Here is a 22,838-nt window from a genome sequence, read left to right on the forward strand (position 1 = left end):
TTTGTCGAAAAAAATACTAAATCCAATCTGAAAAAATTGTGAATTTTTGAAAATATTTGAGGTCAAACGTTTCCGACAAGCGTTAGAATCCATTAAAAATTATAAAAATTATAAAAAATTATAAAAATTATTTATTTGACAAAATATCACAGAATTTTTTAATTTACATCCAAAACATTGAATTCGGATCACACCTAAAGAAGTGATGCAAATTCAGTGCAACGGCTGTTGAAGGGGAGGACTTCCGTCCTATGACAAGCCCATGTTAAATTTGTCGCTTCTGCGTCAATTTTGCACCACTTCCGGATTCAAAAAGAACATTTTCATTACTTTTTTGGCGACACTTTTTTTGCTGGGATGTTTGTGCATTTGTATGTAACGCCCAGAGGGAGCCGTCATAGACCCATCTTTATATCCTTCACCACTATTGTGGTACATGGTATAATAAGTTTGTGCATTTGTATGTAACGCCCAGAAGGAGTAGTGATAGAGCCATCTTTTAGTCTACCGATCGGCTTAGGATTAAATTCTGTGTCGATTTACCAATGTCCGTGTGTCTGTTAAAGTCCTCGCAGTTTTAGTCGCATCGTTATCAAATTTGGTATAGACTCAAAGACGATCCTTATTGATTTTGGAAAAAAATCGGTTCAGATTTAGATAAAGCTGCCATATGTATTTATAACCGATCTGATTATAAATGATGTATTTAAGTTTGCAGAATATCAGTCAAATCGGTTCAGATTTGGATATAGCTCCACATATGTATCTTTCGCTTGATATGCACTTATATAACCACAGAGGCCATAGTTTTACTTATGCAGAGAGAGTAGAATTGCCATTTTAACTGTGTATGCCAAATTTCAGATAGGTTCAGATTTAGATATAGCTCCCATATATATCTTACGTCTGATTTACACTCATATGACCACCGTAGATCAAAATTTCACTCCGATTTGAAATTGTGCACAGAGGATGGAAGTAACATTTTTTTACCATGCATGCCAAATTTGGTTGAAATTGGTTCAGATTTAGATATAGCTGTCATATATATATTTCGTCCGATGTGCACTTATATGGCCACAGAGGCCAAAATTTCACTTCCATTTACTTGAAGTTTTGCACAGAGAGTAGAATTAACATTCTTGCTGTTCATGCCAAATTTGGTGAAAATCGATTCAGTTTTATGTATAACCAGAGATAGTCTGTCGTAAACTGTAAGGTATTTGACATACATTTACGACGTATTTTACCATACGTCAAAAACGTCGTTCTAGAATCTAGATCCCAAATCGGAGGGCCGGTTTATAAGGGGGCTATAACAAAAACTGTACCGATACTCAATATATTCGACACACCCCTTTATGATCCTAGAATACCTCTAGATTTCGAATTTCAGGCAAATTGGATAAAAACTACGGATTCTAGAAGCCCAAGAAGTAAAATCGGAGATCGGTCTATATGGGGGCTATATCAAAACATGGACCGATAATCACCATTTTCGGCACAACTCCTTAAAGTCCTAGAATACCTCTAGATTTCCGATTTGAGGCAAATTGGGTAAAAATTGCGGATTCTAGAAGCCCAAGAAATAAGGTCGGGAGATCGGTCTATATGAGGGCTATACCAAAATATGGACCGGTACTCACCATTTTCGGCACACGTCTTTAGGGTCCTAGAGTACCTTTAGATTTCAAATTTCAGGTAAATTGGATTAAAACTACGGATTGTAAAAGCCCAAGAAGTAAAATCGGGAGATCGGTCTATATGGGAGCTATATCAAAACATGGACCGATACACCCCATTTTTGGCGCACCTTTTTATGGTTCTAGAATACCTCTAAATTTCCAATTTCAGGTAAATCGGATAGAAAATACACTTTCTAGACGCGCAATAAGCAAAATCGGGAAATCGGTCACTTTTTGATGGTCCTAAAATACCTCTAGATTTCCAATTTCAGGCAAATTGGATAAAAACTACTGTTTTTATAAGCCCAAGACCCCAAATCGGGAGGTCGGTTTATATGGGGACTATATCAAAACTTGGACCGATATAGCCCATCTTCGAACTTGACCTGCCTGCAAACAAAAGACGAGTTTGTGCAAAATTTCAGCACGATTGCTTCATTATTGAAGACTGTAGCGTGATTACAACAGACAGACAGACAGACGGACATCGTTATATCGTCTTAGAATTTCTCCCTGATCAAGAATATATTTACTTTATATAGTCGGAAAACGATATTTCGATGTGTTACAAACGGAATGACAAACTTATTATACCTCCGGCACCATTCATGCTATGGTGGTGGGTATAAAAAAAGTTTGAAATCGAATTTAATTATCTTGCAAGAATTTTCGACATTTACTAGGTTTTTTTTTACGTTTTATACAAGTATATGACGTTTTGGACGTTTACAACTTTCGGATAATAGAAAACCAAAATATTACTACTCGGACCATTTCTGTGTATAACTCCCATATATAACCAGTAAAACAAGCGTCGCCAAAAAAGTAGTGAAAATGTTCTTTCCGGATCCGGAAGTAGTGCAAAATTGGCGCAGAAGCGATGAATTTAACACGGGCTTGTCATAGGACGGATGTCCACCATTTCAACAGCCGTTGCACGGAATTTGCATCAATTCTTACTCTGTGATTCTAATTCAGTGTTTTGGATGTGAATTAAAAAATGTTGTCATATTTTGACAAATAAATATTTTTTATAATTTTTTATTATTTTTAATGCATTCTAACGCTTGCCCGAAACGTTTGAATTAAAATATTTTGAAAAATTCCCAATATTTCGTGAATGGATTTTGAATTTTTTTCGACAAAATTTCAATAATTTGTACCATTTTATTAAAGCTTACACTGTTTTTAACCTTTTTAAAACAAAAAATATTAAATTTACCCATTAAAAATAAGAAAAAAGCGAGTTATAAATAATAATAATAAAAAGAACTTCCTGTGTAGTTGAAATAAAGAACATCTTTGGTAGTACATCTTTTGGAAGTGCTTTTAAAGTCGTGCCATTGGAAGAACTTCCAAATTTTTTTGCTGGGTATCTTTAGGCTGATTTAGATTCATATGGCCACGAAGGCCAAAGTTTCATTCCCAAAATTTTGAAATTTTGCACAGAGAGTGCACTTAAAATTTTTATAATTTAGTCAAAATCTGCTCAGATTTAGACAAAACCTCCATATATACGTTCTTCCACACGTAAACTCGTAAAAATAATTAAAATTTACCTATAATATAATTTGTATGTATCGACCGATAAACCATGAATGCAGATTTGCGAAATTTTATTCAATGGCTTTATGTTTAAATATTTCGAATATATTTTTGCTAACATTGTGCTCCGTCCCGGTCATTAGTCGATTTAAATTTTGAATCTAGAGATTTTGTAAAAGTTTAAAAAATGTTTGTTTATAAATCTTTATATAGCTGCAGATTTGAAGGAGTTAAGATGGTATCAGAAATGTTGGTATACATAGTGTCGAAGGGTATAATACAGTCGGCCCCGCCCGACTTTAGACTTTATCTACTTGTTTAGTTATTAATTAATGAAATATTTCATTGTTTTTTTTTTTTTTGAAGAAAATTCTTTAGACTTAGTGAAAAGAATTCGATATATTCACTCTTCGCCGAAGCCATAATTCCAATCGCTCCCTTTGTGGTACCCTTTGAAAGTTGAAACATTTTCATCTATTCCATATGGATAGCTATGGTGGGTGTTTTCGTTGATAGTGTTATAAATGCTATAGCTACATTTATATTTTAAAATATGGCCTACGTAATCCCTGTTTCGCACACACACACACCCTCCCACTTGAATTCATCACAAATACATATATCCTGCGATGTATCACCCCCGTTTTTCATGCATCCGTGGAGACATCTCTATTTGTCTAGGCGTGTAACCATATTAGAAAATAATATCGTTAAGGAAGAAATATTGTTACCTTGAAATGAGAACCATAAATTTACTAGAAACGGATGTTCGAGCGATGAGAGTAATTCGACTTCTTTGAGGACACCACCCAAGGCACCACGGCTTTCGCATGCAGAACGACTAACGTATTTCATGGCGTACAACACGTTACTGTCTCGCTTTTGTACTATGCACACCTGTGGAGAGGAAAAAGAAGATGAAGGAAAAGTGAATGATATTTATTAATCAAAGTCATGATATAAAATAAGATTTAAAACCATATAAACATTAGGGTGTATCGATTAGGCGATTTTTGATATAATGCATGGAAATCGGTCCTTTTATTTGATTAATAAATTAATTATTTTAATTATATAATTTAAATTAATACAATTTGATTTTAAAATAATCTGAAATTGAGCAACTGATTATTTATGTTAATCAAAATTATTGTAAAAAGAGAACATTCGATCGAGGTTTCTTAGTACACATTTCATGTGATATACTATACATATTTTCGAAATGCAAAAGATTGGAATATATGTTGAATAGCAAGTTTTTTTTTTCTTTAAATTAAGTTCCGTCGAATCTGCTTGTATGTGCCCTAAAATCTTTGCCTACAATCGGCTAACATTTTACTGAATATTTGAAATTACTGCATATATGTAATTCAATTTCATTCTCTTTCTCGCGAAGCTCACACAGTAAAGCGAAGAGGACATTTGTTGATCAAATACCTACTATGTTAGTATTTATCTGTGCATTTTTTTCAGTCTCCATACATTTGAATTCGAACATTAATATTATGTATATAAATTTATATATGCGAAAGCCGCAAAAAATCTTGAATTTTTAAAGGACGGGCGAAAAAAAAAATAAAATCTAAATCTATCTATGAGTTTGTGAATCGAAATACGATCCAGATATGTAAACCTGAGAGATAAATATACGTGGGGATGCATTAAATAGTATCCGACGAGAAATTTCAAATTTCTATTTATATATCTGGGATACGAAATTTTAGACCAATGAAGTTACACCCAGAAAAAAGTGCCTTCGAAACTAAAGGGAAAAAATGTTCATCAATTTAGTTTAGCTATTTTATTTCCATTAAGGTACATTTTTGTGTGAAATAATAAAATTTAATTGTTTCACTAAAAACATTCTAAACTGAAAGCAGTTTGGAATAGTTCTTTAACTAGAATTAGGCATGGAATTTTACTAATACTGCTTTCTTCGCTGGGTATACGAATTTACTACTGAACAAGAAAATTTTATTCACTGATAACAAAGCATTCGTAAAAACAAACAAAAACCCGAACTAAAACCAAGTTTCTTCAAATTTAGTAAAATTTCTTATAAAATGATAATTCTGACTTCCTTTATTATAGAAAGCTTATCATACATACGAATAACACTTGTCATAGAAAAATATTTTAGTTCATTCGTACTAAGAAGTATTCAATCCTTTCAAAACTTAAGGAAACACACTTGTTAGAATATAGGAAGTTTTCCTATATTTCTTTTATCTACCTGTAATCGATACCTGTCATAGATGTAATCGATATGTTTGCGCGTGGGTTGTTTTTTATACCCTGCACCACATTGTGGAACAGGGTATTATAAGTTAGTGCATATGTTTGCAACACCCAGAAGGAGACGAGATAGACACATGGTGTCTTTGGCAAAAAATGCTCACACTCAAAAAAAAAGTGAACTCTCTATTTCACTAAAGCCAATTTAACTTTATTTTAGTTCATGGAATTATTATGTTTGGGGAAAGTTTCCTTTACTCTAATAATTTTTTGTTTACGTTAGTTAAATTAACTAAAACCGAGGAAAAAACTAAACTCAAATGAAGCATAATGATTAACTAAATTCGTATCTTCTACAAAATAGTTCAGAATTTCTTTAAATTTGTAAATTTTACCAAAAATGCGTCCATCATGAACTTCGTATATCACTAAAGACATTCTTGCAATTTTGAACTCCAAGTTTTTCTGTTCAGATTTAGATATAGCTCCCGGTTCAGATTTAGATATAGCTCCCATATATATTTCGCCCGATATGGACTTATATGGCCCCAGAAGCCAGAGTTTTACCCTAATTTGCTTAAAATTTTGCACAAGAAGAACAATTAGTACCATAGTCAAGTGTGCCAAATTTTATTGAAATCGGTGCAGATTTAGATATAGCTCCCATATATATCATTCGCCCAATATGGACTAATACGGTCCCAGAAGCCAGAGTTTTACCCCAATTTGGTTGAAATTTTGCACAGGGAGTAGAATTAGTATTGTAGCTATGCGTGCCATATTTGGTTGAAATCGGTTCAGATTTAGATATAGCTCCCATATATATGTTTTTCTGATTTCGACAAAAATGGTCAAAATACCAACATTTTCCTTGTAAAATCGCTACTGCTTAGTCGAAAAGTTGTAAAAATGACCCTAATTTTCCTAAACTTCTAATACATATATATCGAGCGATAAATCATAAATAAACTTTTGCGAAGTTTCCTTAAAATTGCTTCAGATTTAAATGTTTCCCATATTTATACCCTGCGCCACACTGTGGAACATTACTAACATTGTGTTTCACCCTAGTGCATTAGCCGACTTAAATTTTCAGACTATAAATTTTGTAGAAGTCTATCAAATTCTGTCCAGATAGAGTGATATTTAAATATTTAAACACATTTGACGGATGTGATATGGTATCGAAAATTTAGATCTACAAAGTGGTGCAGGGTATAATATAGTCGGCCCCGCCCGACTTTAGACTTTCCTTACTTGTTTTTAGTTGGAATCGTGTGGTTATGATATACGGAAAGATTTTTAAAAAAATAATTAATAAAATAATAACATATAAAATACTTGTTATTTTAAATTAGTGAGAAAATATTTCGTTTTGGTTTTTTTTGAGAACTATTAAACATAAACAATAGACCTGTCCAGATTTCCAAAGTTCACATTTTTTAATGAGCACTTACAGTTTTAGAATCTCTCAATGATTATAATAAAAACTGTGAAAAAAGATTTTGAAAAACTTTTGCCAAAAAGTTGCTCAACGCGGTTGAAGTCAGGATTTTGGCAATTTTCGAAAATTTTAAAGGTATACGTACAAACAAAATTTTAAATAATTTATTAATAAATATAAGAAATATCTAAAAGCGCAATCTTCGAGCTAACTGCTCACGCAAATAAAAAAAAATCAAAAAGTGAAATTTATTGAGCCGTTCGCTTTCTGTAGCCTCTGGAAATCAAAAAATGCAGAAAATTTCCGCAATTTTTTTTTTCAATGCATTATATTTTTTCGAAAAAAAAAAAATTATATAAGTTTGTATATTTTTTATATATTCTTGGAACAATAAGGTATAAAAAAAATTAGATTAAGAATTTTTGGATGTGTCATTAGTCGCTAAAAAATTAATTTCTTTATGAAAGGTCTCACTTAACCCATATGTGTTATTGTGAAATATCAGTCTATGAGCTAAAAGTCAAAGCAATAATAAGATAGATTAAAATTTTTAAAAAGTGCCACATATAACTAAAAGTAAAATATTTAAGTGAGACCTTTCATAAAGAAATTATTTTTTTAGCGACTAATGACACATCCAAAAATTCTTAATCTAAATTTTTTTATACCTTATTGTTCCAAGAATATATAAAAAATATGCAAACGTATATAATTTTTTTTTTCGAAAACATATAATGCATTGAAAAAAAAATTGCGGAAATTTTCTGCATTTTTTGATTTCCAGAGGCTACAACAAGCAAACGGCTCAATAAATTTCACGTTTTGAATTTTTTATTATTTGCTTGAGCATTTAGCTCAAAGATTGCGCTTTTAGGTATTTCTTATATTTATTAATAAATTATTTAAAATTTTATTTATTTATTTATCAATTAATTACATTTACAATAAAATTATAAATATAATTGTAAGCTATGACTGTATTGTGTAGTAAAACATTATTCTGTGCTGCTTAGTTGTAAGTAGTCAGACACATATACATTCGCAAAACCATTTATCGAGTTTCGGTTTTGGACACCCTAATTCTGAACGCATCAACCGCTTCCTCAGCAACACTAGCGTTGCTGACTTGGTTGCCACTCGTGCTAAAAATAATCTACCAAAATTAAAAAAAAAAAATAATTTTAAAATTTTGAAGTTTTTGATCAAAATTTTGTGGTTAATGTTTTTTGTTGTGTTTTTTTCATTAACTTCTTCTACAAAAAGGGAGAACTTACTCACAATGGACTTGATAGTAGGTGAATGCGTAGCATTGAGAATAATATAAATAAATAAGTAAAACACAAAGATTTAGTTTTTCTTTTCAATAATACTTCAATAAAACGTAATTTTATTGAATTTTGGGAGACAATATTTATCTTTGTTTACAACTCGTTCTTACAAGGACGTAATCCAATACCGAATAATAATAAAAGCTTAGCAACTTTTCACAAGGGTTATACTCTTTTTAATAGATTATTTGAGAAAAGCAATCAAGAAAAAACGGCTATTTTAGCGGCTACACTCGAACTTAATATTCACCTTAACACGAAAATTAAAACTTTTAAAAATATTGAATTTATGAAAAAGTTTGTGAAAATTTCTATTGAACATTTTGTCAAAATTTTATTCCTATAGAAAATTTTTCGAAAGTTTATTTCTATAGAAAATTTCGTCAAAATTTTATTACTATAGCAAATTTTGTTCAAATTTTATACCTATATAAAATTTTGTCAAAATCTTATTTCATTAGAAAATTTTGTCAAAATTATATTTCTACAGCAAGCTTTGTCAAAATTTTATTTATATAGAATATTTTGTCAAAATTTTATTTCTATCGATAATTTTGTCGAAATTTTATTTCTATGGAAAATTTTGTCTAAATTTTTATTTCAATAGAAAATTTTGTCCTGATTTTTAGAAATTTTGTGAAGTACCTCTTAGTTGGAGAGGAATCGAGGAAAGAATCGAAATTGTTGAAAATGCCAAAAACCTCGGTATATGTTTCAATTCGTCACTTACATGGTCCACTCATATTGGAAATATAATTGGATCAGCTTACAACAAACTGCGCGTTCTTTGGAATACACAATATTATACACCACAAAAAACTCGAACCTTGATTGTGAAGTCTTATATAATGCCTACCATACTGTATGGATGCGAGCTTTTTTCAAACACTGACGCAAACAGCAAGCAAAAACTCAATCTTCTATTTAATAACATAACAAGGTATGTCTATGGCTTGAGGAAATATGATCACATATCTACTTTCAAAACTAAAATATATGGTGTATCCTTTGAAACTCTTTTAAAAAGTAAAGCCTTGTGTTGCTTGCACAAGATTATACATCACAATGAACCAGATTACCTATACGAAAGATTGATTTTCTGTAGGTCAAACAGAGGGAAGAAGCTGGTACCTTTTCGACACCAAAGTTTAACATCAGAGTGGCAGTTCTTTATTCACGCTGTGCGTCTCTGGAATGCCCTACCATCAACACTACAAACCATCAGCAACACCTATCAATTCAAAACAAAAATATATAACTACTTTTTAAATACTTAGAATTTTACTGTTACGTTTAATTTGTTTGTGATTATATAAATTGTATTAGTTTTACATATTATATACCTAATTTTGCTGAACCATATAACTTAATCAATATATATTCCTATGCTATAATTATAAGATTTATATCTTGTTGTATAGGAAATTCGCATAAATAAAATAAATAAAAAATAAATAAATAAATAAAAAAATATTTTGCAAAATCTATTAAAATTAAAATTAGGATACAGATCTCGTTTATCAAATTTTCATTCTCTTTTCGCGGTTTATTAATAAAGGTACTCACGTACAAACAAATGCCAGTTTAAAATCCAAATTATAACGCATACTTCAAAGTAAAAAACGTTTTCATAATTCCAAAAAAACTTTAAACCCAAGTTGATAAATCCTCAAAGTAAGTCTTAGCCTATATTTGAAGCGTTTTTATCTTAAATCTAAAGATTCAATATTTCAGTTAATTTAAGGACGATTTCTTTAAATCAAAAAGTGTTTCTTTATTTTAAGGAAAATTTGTCTTAGTTCAAAGACATGAGACTTTAACGGAGGGACGCAAATTTACAAAATTTGTGTCCTAAATTTAATGAAAATAATTTTTGAAGCAAAGATTATACATTTTATTTTAATTAAAATTTCATTGTTTTAAAGAAATTTGTCTTTAATAGGTTGTAAATTTCGCATCCTAAAATTTTGGTTGCGTAATCTTTAATATCACGTAAATATTTTTTCAGTGTATAAGTGTTAGAATGTTAAGAATATGTGTATGTGTATACTTGGCAACATGAATGTTTAAATGTACTTTACTTTTGATTTCCCATTTTAGTCTTAGTAGCCATGATTTATATATTCCAATGCTTTGTACATATTTTTAGTTAGTCTCAATAAAACATTTAAAACTATCAAAAGCTATCAGGTTATGGGCACCAGTTGTACTGTTTGACATTTTGTGAAAAAATATAATTTGTGAAAAATGAATTCTATATGTCAAATTGAAAAACTCGAGGAAGGAAATTATGAGAGCTGGCGTATCCAGATGAAGAGCGTTCTTATACATTGCGGACAATGGAGCATTGTTAACGGGGATACGAAACTCGAAAATTGCAAAGATGCTGGTGAGACTCAAAAGTGGAAGATGGAAGATGAGAAAGCTCTGGCAACAATTTGTCTCAGCGTTAAGTCCACACAACTGAATTTGGTAAAAAATTGTTCCACATCGAATGAGGCATGGATAAAACTTCAAAGCGTCCATAAACCCCAAGGGCCATTGCAAAAGGTTGGCCTATACAAAAAGCTGTTGAATTTGTCAATGAAGGAGAACAGATCAATAGCTGAACACATAAATGAATTCGTGGAAGTGTCGGAAAAGCTGTCAGAAATCGGAATCGAGATTCAGGAGGAGCTCTTGACAATCATTTTGCTGACTAGTCTTCCAAAGCAGTATGACAATTTCGTGGTTGCTATAGAAACTAGAGACAGCCTTCCTAGTTTTTCAGCATTAAAGCAAAAACTGATGGAAGAAGGAGAGAGAAGAAGCCAAGTGCAAGAACTTGAAGGTGTGGAACAACAGGTTTTCGCCGTAAAATCTTTCAAGAAGCAGGAGAAAAATTCAGAAAATAGCAAAAATTTTAGAAAGAATATGAATGCTGGTAAGAAGAAGCAGTTTCAAGGTAAATGTTTTTGCTGTGGCCAAGTCGGACATTACGCGAATGATTGTAAGTTCAAGGAGAACAGCAAGAAAAATCAGTCGTTTTCAATGATAGCCGTTGCGGATTCAGGTAAGCTGGAAAAATCTAAGTGGTATCTTGATAGTGGTGCAACTGCGCACATGTGCAACGACAGGAATATGTTCGCTACATATGAGAAATATAACGAACGAATTGCTCTTGCCGGAAATAATTTTCTGAATGCTATTGGGATTGGCGATGTTTTGCTAAAATGCGAGGATTTTAATGTTCGATTAAAAAATGTATTGCATTCGCCGGATCTACAAGCTAACTTCGTTTCAATAAGTAAGGCCGTAAATCAGGGGCTTAAGGCTATCTTCACAAACTCAAATGCAATTATTAAGAATAGAAATAATGAAATCGTAATGAAAGCGTCGAAAACTGACAATATGTTTGTTCTAGAAAACCGGATGGAAAAATTATTTATGATTACAGCAGATATTTGGCATAACCGTTATGGCCATTTAAATCATAAAAGTTTGATGGATTTATCTACGAAAGAAATGGTGCATGGAATGGAGATAAATGGTCATTCAGGAAACGAAAAATGTTCGAGCTATATGCTTGGTAAGATACACACACTTCCGTTTCCGAAAGATACCAATACATCGGCAAAGGAAATACTAGAAGTCATCCATAGCGATGTTTGTGGCCCGATAAACATTCCATCTGTAGGAGGTTCAAGATATTTTTTGACTTTTATTGATGAAAAATCTCATAGAATTTTTGTTTATTTTTTAAAGTCAAAAAATGAAGTATTTCCAAAATTTAAAGAATTCCAGAAACTAGTTGAGAATCAAACTGGTAGGAAAATTAAGATCCTTCGTAGTGACAACGGAAGAGAGTACATAAATACGGATTTTGACAATTATTTAAAGAATTGTGGCATTGTTAGACAACTTACTGTTCCGTATACACCGCAACAAAATGGAATGGCAGAACGTGCCAATAGAACTTTAGTAGAAATGGCAAGGACCATGATGATACATGCAGGTGTACAAAACTCTCTGTGGGCTGAAGCTATAATGACCGCCGCATATTTAAGAAATCGAAGCCCAAGCAAGCAATTAATGAACAAAACACCATATGAAATATGGCACGATAAGAAACCCAATGTGAAACATTTGCGAACTTTTGGGTGCTATTGCGTAGCTTTGAATAAATCCCAGAAAGCCAAATTTGACAAGAGAGGAAAAGAATATATTATGGTGGGATATTCGTTAGTTTCAAAGGCATATAGATTGTATGATAAAGAGAATAAAAAGGTAATAGAAAGCAGAGATGTTATTTTCGATGAAAATAGATTTAATGTTGAGGAAAAAGTATTACCTCAGAAGGATTGTCTTACGCTATATTTGGATCAATGGCAAGCAAATCAATACGAAATTGACATTGAAAGAGATGAAAACGAAAATTCGAATACAAGTGGAAATAATGAAATACGAGCAATTAGAAGTGACAGTTGTGGAGAGGAAAATTTTAATACAGCAGATGATAACTCCAGTTCAGAAGGTAATGAACATGTTAAAATTGGACCCGGTAGGCCAAAGATTATTAGGTCTGGAAAACCAGGTAGACCAAAAAAGGTTTATAATAAATTAAACAAAATAGTATCCGAAAATATTCCTCAATCATTCCGAGAAGCTTTAGAAAGTGAAAAATCTGCAAATTGGAAAGAAGCTATGAAAACGGAATACAAAGCCTTTCAGAAAAACAAGACCTGGGATGTCGTTGATTTGCCGCCAAAATGTAAAGCTATAGGTTGCAGATGGGTTTTTGCAGTTAAACGGGATAAACATGGACATATCGAGAGGTATAAAGCTCGTTTGGTAGCAAAAGGTTGTAGTCAACGGTATGGATTAGACTATAAAGAAACCTTTTCGCCGGTAGTAAGATACGCAACTATACGAATGCTTTTAGCTATTGCAGCAGAAGAAAAGATGCATTTACATCAAATTGATGTAAGCACTGCTTATTTGAATAGCGATTTGCAGGAAGATGTATATATGCAGCAGCCAGAAGGATTTAGTAGTGATAACGAGAAAGTTCTTAAGCTAAAAAAATCAATATATGGTCTGAAACAGTCTGGTAGAGCATGGAATAATAAATTGGATTCAGTTTTAAAAGGATTAGGATTTATTCCTTGTGAAAGTGAGCCATGCTTGTACAAGAAGGATAACGGAGAAACCGTTTTAATTGCTGTATATGTGGATGACATTATTATTGCATGCAAAAATGAAGAAGAAATCTTGAGGGTGAAATCAAATATTGCAGAATATTTCGACATAAGTGACAAGGGAAAATTGCAACATTTTCTTGGTATGGAGGTAGAAAGAGATACCCCGACAGGTCCTATAAAATTAAGTCAAGTACAGTACATAAAAGATATCCTAGAACAATGTGGTATGAGCGACTGTAAACCTTCTTATATACCTTTAAATTGTGGATATCAATCAGGATGTAACAAAAATTGCAAGAAGACAAATCAACATGAGTACCAATCGATTATTGGGGCTTTGACTTATCTTTCGATTACAACACGTCCTGATATTCAGCATTCTGTCAACAAACTTGCCCAAAGAAATGTGGATCCTCATGTGGAGCATTTAAATGCTGTCAAGAATATTCTCCGATACCTAGCAGGAACCAAAAACTACAAGTTAATATTTAAAGCTGGTCAGAAAGGAATTCAAGGTTACGCAGATGCAGACTGGGCAAGCGATACAACAGACAGGAAATCAACAACAGGATATATATTTTTCGTGAACGGATGTGCCGTATCTTGGGAGAGCAAGAAACAAAAGACCATAGCACTAAGTAGCACTGAAGCCGAATACATGGCGATGTCAAATGCTGCAAGAGAAGCAACATATTTGAAGCGATTGATGGCAGAAATTGGTTATGATTCTGGGGAAGCAGTAATTTTAAATTTCGATAATCAAGGCGCTGGAAAATTAGCAGAAAATCCTGTTTTCCATAATCGCTCCAAACATATAGATGTAAAATTCCATCACGTCCGTGAAGTCATTCGAAACAAGGAAGTTGAACTCAAATATTGCCCGACTGAAGATATGGTGGCCGATATTTTAACCAAGAATCTAAGTCGGACAAAACATAATCATTTTGTAAATTTAATTGGAATATCTTAAGTATTTTTTTGTTTGTTTATTCATTTGTTATAACATCCATGTTGAGGAGGAGTGTTAGAATGTTAAGAATATGTGTATGTGTATACTTGGCAACATGAATGTTTAAATGTACTTTACTTTTGATTTCCCATTTTAGTCTTAGTAGCCATGATTTATATATTCCAATGCTTTGTACATATTTTTAGTTAGTCTCAATAAAACATTTAAAACTATCAAAAGCTATCAATAAGAAAATAAAAAAACACATGAATGCAGACAAATGCATGAAATTTTTAATTGAATCCATAGTATGGTTCATTTAATTTAATGTTTGAAGATTTTTTCATGTAAATGTTGACTGCGGCTGCTCCTCAAATGATATATCTCCTTAGTCCAATTTTGGCATACTTTTTGCAACATTTACGGACGGCATCTCACGAACACCTGCATTTTTGAGCACTTCAACCATCGATTTGATGGGTCACCCCCATTATAACTCTGGCTTGGCACCGAATGACTTCGTTTTATCCCCGTACGTAAAAAATAAAATGAGATGTTAACCTTTTTCGGCACCAGAAGATGCGGTTGATGCATTCAGAATGCATGTACCTCAATGATATTTTTGTTTGACCCAAATTTGAGTTAGTTCTTATGTGAGATACTTTTGCTTTGAACTATCATTCATGTCATTGATCGATCTGTAGCTTCTTCTATTATTTCATATATTCATTATATCGCATTAATCAATTATATATATCCTGGAGTTTGAGCATAAATATTTTGGTCTATAAATATTTCGATATACTTCATATGTTGGCACTGATAAGTAAATCACCAGACCACTACCTTAATAGAGCTTATTTGATTTTCTTATCGTCTAACTTTACTATTTGTTGCCATGCCACTTCTATGAGATTTGGACGACTTCATCTCTGTACCACATTTAAATCCTTTGAGGTTCTAGATCCTTATTAAGGGATTTTATGGTGCTTGTTAAATTGTAGTTCCACAACATTGTGACTCCTATGGGGATTTTGTGTTAAAATTTTATTTACAAAACCTCGTTAGAGACACTCGTACTTAAGCCATAACTTGCTATTATCCGCAGAAGTACTTGCACAACTTTACATTACTACACTCAAGGAATTATTTCGAGGGTATAAAGGAAAATGAAGTGCTTGAGTGAAGGATATGCAATCTACTTGGTGGCTGATATGTAATGCATTTACATGGAAGTGAGAAGGTTTTGCAAATAACTAGAATTTTTAATTTTTTTTATTGAGTTTAAATTAAAAAAAATATATATTTCTACAAAAATATACACCGAAAAAGAAAACAAAAAATAAAAACGACGAACATTAAAAAATAATCTTTTGAAAAAAGATTTGATAAACGATTTGCCGGTGGTGTTTCTAATTTGTTCACCCATTCTAATAAAGAACGTTTCGTGTTTGATGGCGTTTGTGACTGAATATGCCCGGTCGGAGCGAAAAAGTTTTTCAATTCACTCTTCACCACTATGTACACCAAAATTTGTGTTACCATCTCATCTCCTTCAAATTTGTTGGGAGTTATTACGAAGGTTTATATTCCCATATACAAATATTTATATATATTTAAAATTTCACTTAAATCGGATTACAAATTTGACCTCTATGATCCTATGAGTGTAAATCGGACGAAAGATATATATGGGAGTTATATCTAAATCTAAACCGATTTAAACCAAATTCGGCCAACTTTACGACACTATCAATTGCACTCCTTGTGCAAAATTTAAAGCAAATCAGGCTGAAATTCTGGCTTCTGGGGCCATATTAGTAGATATCGGGGGAAAGATATATATGGGAGCTATATCTAAAACTGATCCGATTTCTTCCAAAATCAATAGGGGTCTATTCTGATTCGATTGGTCTTAAATTGCGACCTAGACTTTGATCACAAAAATGTGTTCACAGACAGACGGACGGACGGGCAGACCGACATGGCTAGATCGACTCAGGGACCGGCCCAGAGCAATATTGCCAAAGACACCATATGTCTATCTCATTTCCTTCTGGGTGTTGCAAACACATGCACTAATTTATAATACCCTGTTCCACAGTGTGGCGCAGGTTATAAAAACTGAAAAGTGAAAAAATAGTTTTTCAGTTTTTTTTTAATTTCTTCATTCAAATGAATTTCCAAGACACTACTTCAAAAGCAAAATCAACGATCCGAAAAAGAGGCAGTTCCGTCTTATGACAAGCCCATGTAAAATTTATTGGATATAATCCAAGTTTGCACCACTTCCGGAACACAACATAGGTATTCAAACTGCTTTTTTGGAAGCACTTTTTTACTGAGTATATCCGTCAGTCTTTTTGTTTTTTTGTAATCAGCGTTCAATAATGACACAATAATCATGAAATTTGACACAGATTCATTTTTTGTTTGCAGGCAGGTCCAGTTCGAAGATGGGCTATAGGTCCAGGTTTTGATGTAACCCTCATATAAACCGACACCTGTTTGCGCTTTTAGAAACCGTTTTAGTCTAATCCGATTTACATGAAATTGGAAATCTAGTGGTATCCATAGGTTATTGTCTTGGGTTTCTAAAGCAAAATTTTTTATCCGATTTTCCAAAAGTGGTTATGTAGAAGTATTTTAAATGCGAAAATTGGTGTAACGAATATAGTGTGCATCGGTATATGGTTTGGTATAGCCTTCATTTAGACCGATCTGCCGATTTGACTTCTTGGAATTCCGCAATTTTTATCCGTTTTTCCTGAAATTCAAAATCTACATGTATTTTAGGCTCATAAAGACCTTAGGTTTTATCGGTCCTTTTTCTGGTAAAGCATGAATATAAATCATCTGATTTAACTTCTTGTGTGGATAGAAGAATGATTCGTAAAATCCACCTTAAATTTAATTTACTTGCAAGTTTTCTACCACTGAAGGTTAGGTTAAGTCAGGGATACAAAATTCAATTTTTTTAGAGTACAACGAGGGTATTGTTTTCAGTGAAAAGTACTTTTCACAAAATTTTGATTTTTATTTATTAATTATGAATATTATAAGGCTCATAAATACGCGTTTTTATTATTACTTTTAGAGACCTTTAGATATTTTGCATTCATTGCAACAAGCATCATTCGATTCGCGGGTGTACTATGGTACTAACCAGGGCGAAAAATATCAAAAAAGTACTATAGTACTGCATTTTCCATCCCTGGGTAAAGTTAGTGACAGCTTGATATTTTAGTATCGCTTAGATTATTCAGTTCAATTTGATGTCACAAATGGTGAACTTCTCTCTTCTCAATGAAATCGCCCCGATTTTATGTTTAGTTCTCTGTGAGTCTATCAGTAACAAACTTATTTTTCCAGGTGTAAACTGAAAAACTTCCAAAGACAATACTCTTAATTTATGCTAAGTGTTGTCGCAAAAAGATATAATCCCCCTGTCTGCATTACAATGGGGTATACTCGTTGACTATACTCCTGTATCCCAAGAAGGCTAACAGCGTAGAGACACCATCAGGGTTGGTAGATAAAGTGTTTATTTTTCATTCAATGATAATTTGAATGACAATCATTATGGAGACTTTGTGATAATTTCCCATTTGAATAATGCCATGGCATCGTTTGCTTTTTTCCCAACATAGCCTGTCGTCCGTTTGACGGCAGCAGTAGCATCAGTCATCAATGCAATAAATCTAAGTTCATTATATTATTTATGAACAATTCATGGAAAATTTATTCCAAAAGTTCGTTCCTCTGTATTTTGGAACTATGATTTGCGATGGGAAACATTTTTGGGGCACGATTGCTTGGTTTCTTTTGACAGATATGCAAATTCTGGATGATTTCTTGAATGGAAGTTTTATTAGAATGCAAATGGAAAAATAATATTTTACATTTTTCTCTATCGTTATGAAATTAGTGTCAATTTTTATATATTTTTTAACATATTTCGCTTAAAGTGAAAGGTATAATAAATGCCAGCAAGAGTTCAAATCAATTTTGGTATATCTATTTTTGAATTTTCGTTTCTTTTGTATGAGAGTATACTCCCTTAAGAATTTTGGTATTAATTCCGAGCCAAAGATGAGGCTTCTTTAAAATGAAGATTTTTTAGGGACCTTCAAGCTTTAAATCTAGGACCAATAAGATTAAAATTAGGACATTATCGAACTTGCAATTTCGCGGTATACACTGCAAAAACAGTGAACCCACCAGTAAGAAAAATGTTGGTTAATTTTAGAAAATTTAAATTAGTTTTAGAAAAATTTAACTAAATAGTATTACAAAAGGTAACATCACAAAAATAAATAAATATTTTCCTACAAATTCCACCCCCCCAAAAATCCCTTTCTAACATATGTTCCAAACATATTTTGCAGGAAGCACATATATCATTAGATACTGCCGAAACCTTAATATGTTTGTTTTATGTAAACATATTATATGTTTGAGAGCATTTTGAGCCAAAAAATATTATATGCTTGGAAAATTTTTCCCCAAAAGAAGATTGAGCTCATTCCCTCACATAATTTTCACTTCCGCGAAATTTTTCAGTTCTTGGCATCTTTTTCTGTAAGACAAATAATGTTGAAGAAATTCTTCTATATTATATTTTTTTAATTTTACCTTTCGCCTGGACGGAGAATAGAACCGAGGACCAGCGTTGCCAGAATTGTTTCACCAAAAACCGCTAGATTTGTCCAAAAAACTAGCCAAAAAAAGCTAAAAAATGTTAAAAAATAGCTAGAAAAAAAGCTAATTTTTTTTGTATCAAAAGTCACATTTTTGATTGAAATTTAACAAACTTAAAGGCTTTATTTAACTTAAAATGCATATTATTTTAATTATTTCCATTTCTGTGAGACTGTAAGAAAATCTAAGTCATATTAGCTCTGATTGCGTACTCGATACATTTTGATTACTATCACAAATTTTTACTGGAAGTCCTTCATTTATATTTCGTAGTAAAAACTTTTTTCCCGGCAAACTTCCAATTATCAGCTGGTTAATAATCAACAAGTCCAATGTCACATAGAACTGCATTAGAAAATATCAATATCAAAATATCAAATATCAATATATATATATATGAATTAATGATAAATTCGTGAATTTATTCGTTTTTTTCAGCTTTTTCTTCATGTTTTTAAAGCACTACGATAGCTCACAGTGCTTTAAAAACGTGCTAACGACAATTTAAATTTCCAAATTCAGACTCGACTTTAAGTAGAAATTATTCCGTGTATACCTTTTTAAAATAAAATGTTGAAAAACCTCTTCTATTTTTGAACGCTGTTTTTGTTTGTAGTCAAGATACAAAAACTCCACAAATTTAAAGACTATTTAATTAATTTTTAAGAATTTTTTAGAAAAGATACCCATTTTTAAGTTGAATCACTTAACTATAAGGACAAAACGATTTTATCGGCTTTTGGACAAGGAAAACAGAAATAAGAGAAATTCACAAATGCTATCGCGTTCGTATTTTAAAGACATGAAATCTTTGGCCTCACGACAATATTTTTTCAGTGTACAAAGCAATTCACATCTACTATTTTAATTTAGTACTATCATAATAACTTTAGAATACGTATTATAATAACATAAAAAGGATAAACGACTCAAATGATATTATTCCTAATAATTTACTGACAGTTTATATAAGGAATTTGTATGGTAATAGTAGATTTAAAGTTTACGATAACTTTTATCAATACCAGGAAAAAACTTTGCAACAAGGTGTATTTGCTGCAAAAATGCCCGCATAATGGCTGGAATAATTATTAAGGCTTCAATTGAGCTTTGAAATATGTGGAAACCCTTATTCTGGCAGCAAAGACAAAAACGAAACATATTTCAATAGGAACATGTCGAAAATAAAAGAGCCAAAAATAGCTAAAAGGGTCATGAAAAAAAGCCAGAAAAAATTCTAAAAGCTAAATGCATTTTTTTTCCCGCTAAACGTCTTCAAAAAAAGCCAAATCTAGCGGGAAAAAAGCTAAATTGGCAACGCTGCCGAGGACCATACAGTTTGTAAGCCAACACACTATCCACTGGGCTACGTAGCTGTTATAGTCACCAGTAGACAATTATCGTTATAAGTTACATTTATATAGCATAGTTTGCAGCGCCCACGAGCCCATGCAAACATAATATTATTTAACAGAAACATACATTTGTTGGCCACGTGGAGCAGTGGTTAGCATGTCTGCCTTTCATGCAAAAGGTTGTGGCTTCAATCCCTGCTCCGACCGAACCATTTGTTATACCCTCCACCATAGGATGGGGGGTATATTAACTTTGTCATTCCGTTTGTAACACATCGAAATATTGCTCTAAGACCCCATAAAGTATATATATATTCTGGGTCGTGGTGAAGTTCTGAGTCGATCTGAGCATGTCCGTCCGTCCGTCTGTTGAAATCACGCTAACTTCCGAACGGAACAAGCTATCGACTTGAAACTTGGCAGAAGTACACGCAAAGAAAAAAGAAACGTTTGGAAAACGTGTACCGAAAACGTTTTTCTTTTGTTAGAGTTTTTTGAATTGCTTCGAAAAGTATACACTTTTATCACCAAAAAAATTCATTTGGTACAAAATTTTTATTTTTTCAATAAAAAAAGTTATTTTTGAACCAAAAAAAAAGTCCATTTCGTTTATCTCAAACACTGTTCTTTTCTGACTTTAGGTCTTTAATAAGACACATTTTAAAGTTCATAGTAAAATTTAATATAGTAGAATGTAATGTTGAATATTTTTCGGAATCTTTCGACCATCTCTGGAATATATGTAAAAAAAAAAACTTTGGTCGAAGCAGGGATCGAACCCACGACCCTTGGCATGCAAGTCGGACGTAGCAACCACTGCACCACGGTGCCCAACTAAATGTATTTTTCTGTTAAATAAACTTTGTTTAATCGTCTCGTGGGCGCCGCAAGCTATGCTATATAAATATAACTTATATGGGTAATTGTCTATTGATGACAATAACGGCTACATAGCTCAGTGGATAGTGTGTTGGCTTACAAATTGCATGGTCCGCGGTTCGATTCTCCGTCCAGGCGAAAGGTAAAAAAAATTTAAAATTTATAAAATCGTATAATTTCTTCTACATTGCTTGTATTACAGAAAAAGGTGCTAAGAAATAAAAAACTTCGTGGAAGTGAGAAAGATGTGAGGGAAAATGCAATTAGCCAGAAAAAAATTTTTTTGAGTTAGTCTTTATGAAATTGTTATTACATCCTGGAAAAGAATAAACGTTTATCACAAAAAGAATATACTTTTCTTCCAAATACACTTCGTTTCAACGAAAAGCAAAAGAGAAACGAACTTTGTTTGTCTAAAATTTCGTTTGGGAGGAAAGAATTATTTTTTTGCGTGTAGTTGTTATTGATGTAGGTCGGGTGGTATTGCAAATGGGCCATATCGGCCCACTTTTACGTATAGCCCCCATATAAACGCACCCCCAAATTTGGCTTGCGGAGCCTCTAAGAGAAGCAAATTTCATCCGATCCGGCTTCCATAATTATATATAACCGCCATATAAACCGATCACCAGATTTGACATCCGGAGCCTCTTGGAAGACCAAAATTCATCTGATTCAGTTCAAATTCGGTACGTGGTGTTAATATATGGCCTCAAATACCCATTAAAAAATTGGTCGAAATCGGTCCATAATTATATATAGGCCCCATATAAACCGATCCCCAAATTTGACCTCTGGATCCCCTTGGAAGAGCAAAATTCATCCGATTTGGTTGAAATTTGGTACGTGATGTTAGTATATTGTATCCAACAACCATGCGGAAATTGGTTCATATCAGTCCATAATTATATATAACATAGCTCCCATATAAACCGATCCCCAGATTTAGCTTGCGGGGCCTCTAAGAGAAGCAAATTTCATCCGATTCGGTTGAAATTTGGTACATTGTGCTAGTATATGGCCGTTAACAACCATGCCTAACTGGGTCCATATCGGTCTATAGCTATATATATACCCCTCAGATAAATCGATCCCCAAGCACACAAAAATTGGTCTATATCAAGTTTATAATTGTATATAGCCCCCACATAAGCGACCCCCATATTTCAATTCTGGCTCTCTACATATCGTGCAAAAAGTCCATATCGATTCGTAATCATTTGTAGACTTACCTATACATAACTTTTTTGTCTAATATATACCACGTATGTACTAACTCGCAATTTAGAAAACGATGTTAAGAAATTTTATGATACCACAACCCAAGTAATTCGATTGTGGATGACATTCTTTCGTAGAAGTTTCTACGCAATCCATGGTGGAGGGTACATAAGGTTCGGCCTGGCCGAACTTACGGCCGTAAATACTTGTTTTTACTTTACACATTTATATTTATGCTATATTAAATTTTTGTAATGAAACTTTGTGGGCTATTAAAGATTTACAGTCAGAAACAGTGCTTGATATAAACGAAATT

The 22,838-nt window shown here is 32.6% G+C and overlaps 1 protein-coding gene across 1 annotated transcript in view; it reads right to left on the reverse strand.

The window, feature by feature from the left end:
- LOC142241797 (serine/threonine-protein kinase 32A) overlaps positions 1 to 22,838 on the reverse strand; it is a 227,198-nt gene that overhangs the window by 126,407 nt on the left and 77,953 nt on the right. The window contains exon 4 of the mRNA XM_075313626.1: positions 3,962 to 4,127. Coding sequence (XP_075169741.1) covers positions 3,962 to 4,127 — 166 coding nt within the window. The remainder of the gene's footprint in view (positions 1 to 3,961; positions 4,128 to 22,838) is intronic.

This window comes from Haematobia irritans, chromosome 1 (assembly GCF_050003625.1).
Source record: "Haematobia irritans isolate KBUSLIRL chromosome 1, ASM5000362v1, whole genome shotgun sequence".
NCBI lineage: Eukaryota > Metazoa > Arthropoda > Insecta > Diptera > Muscidae > Haematobia > Haematobia irritans.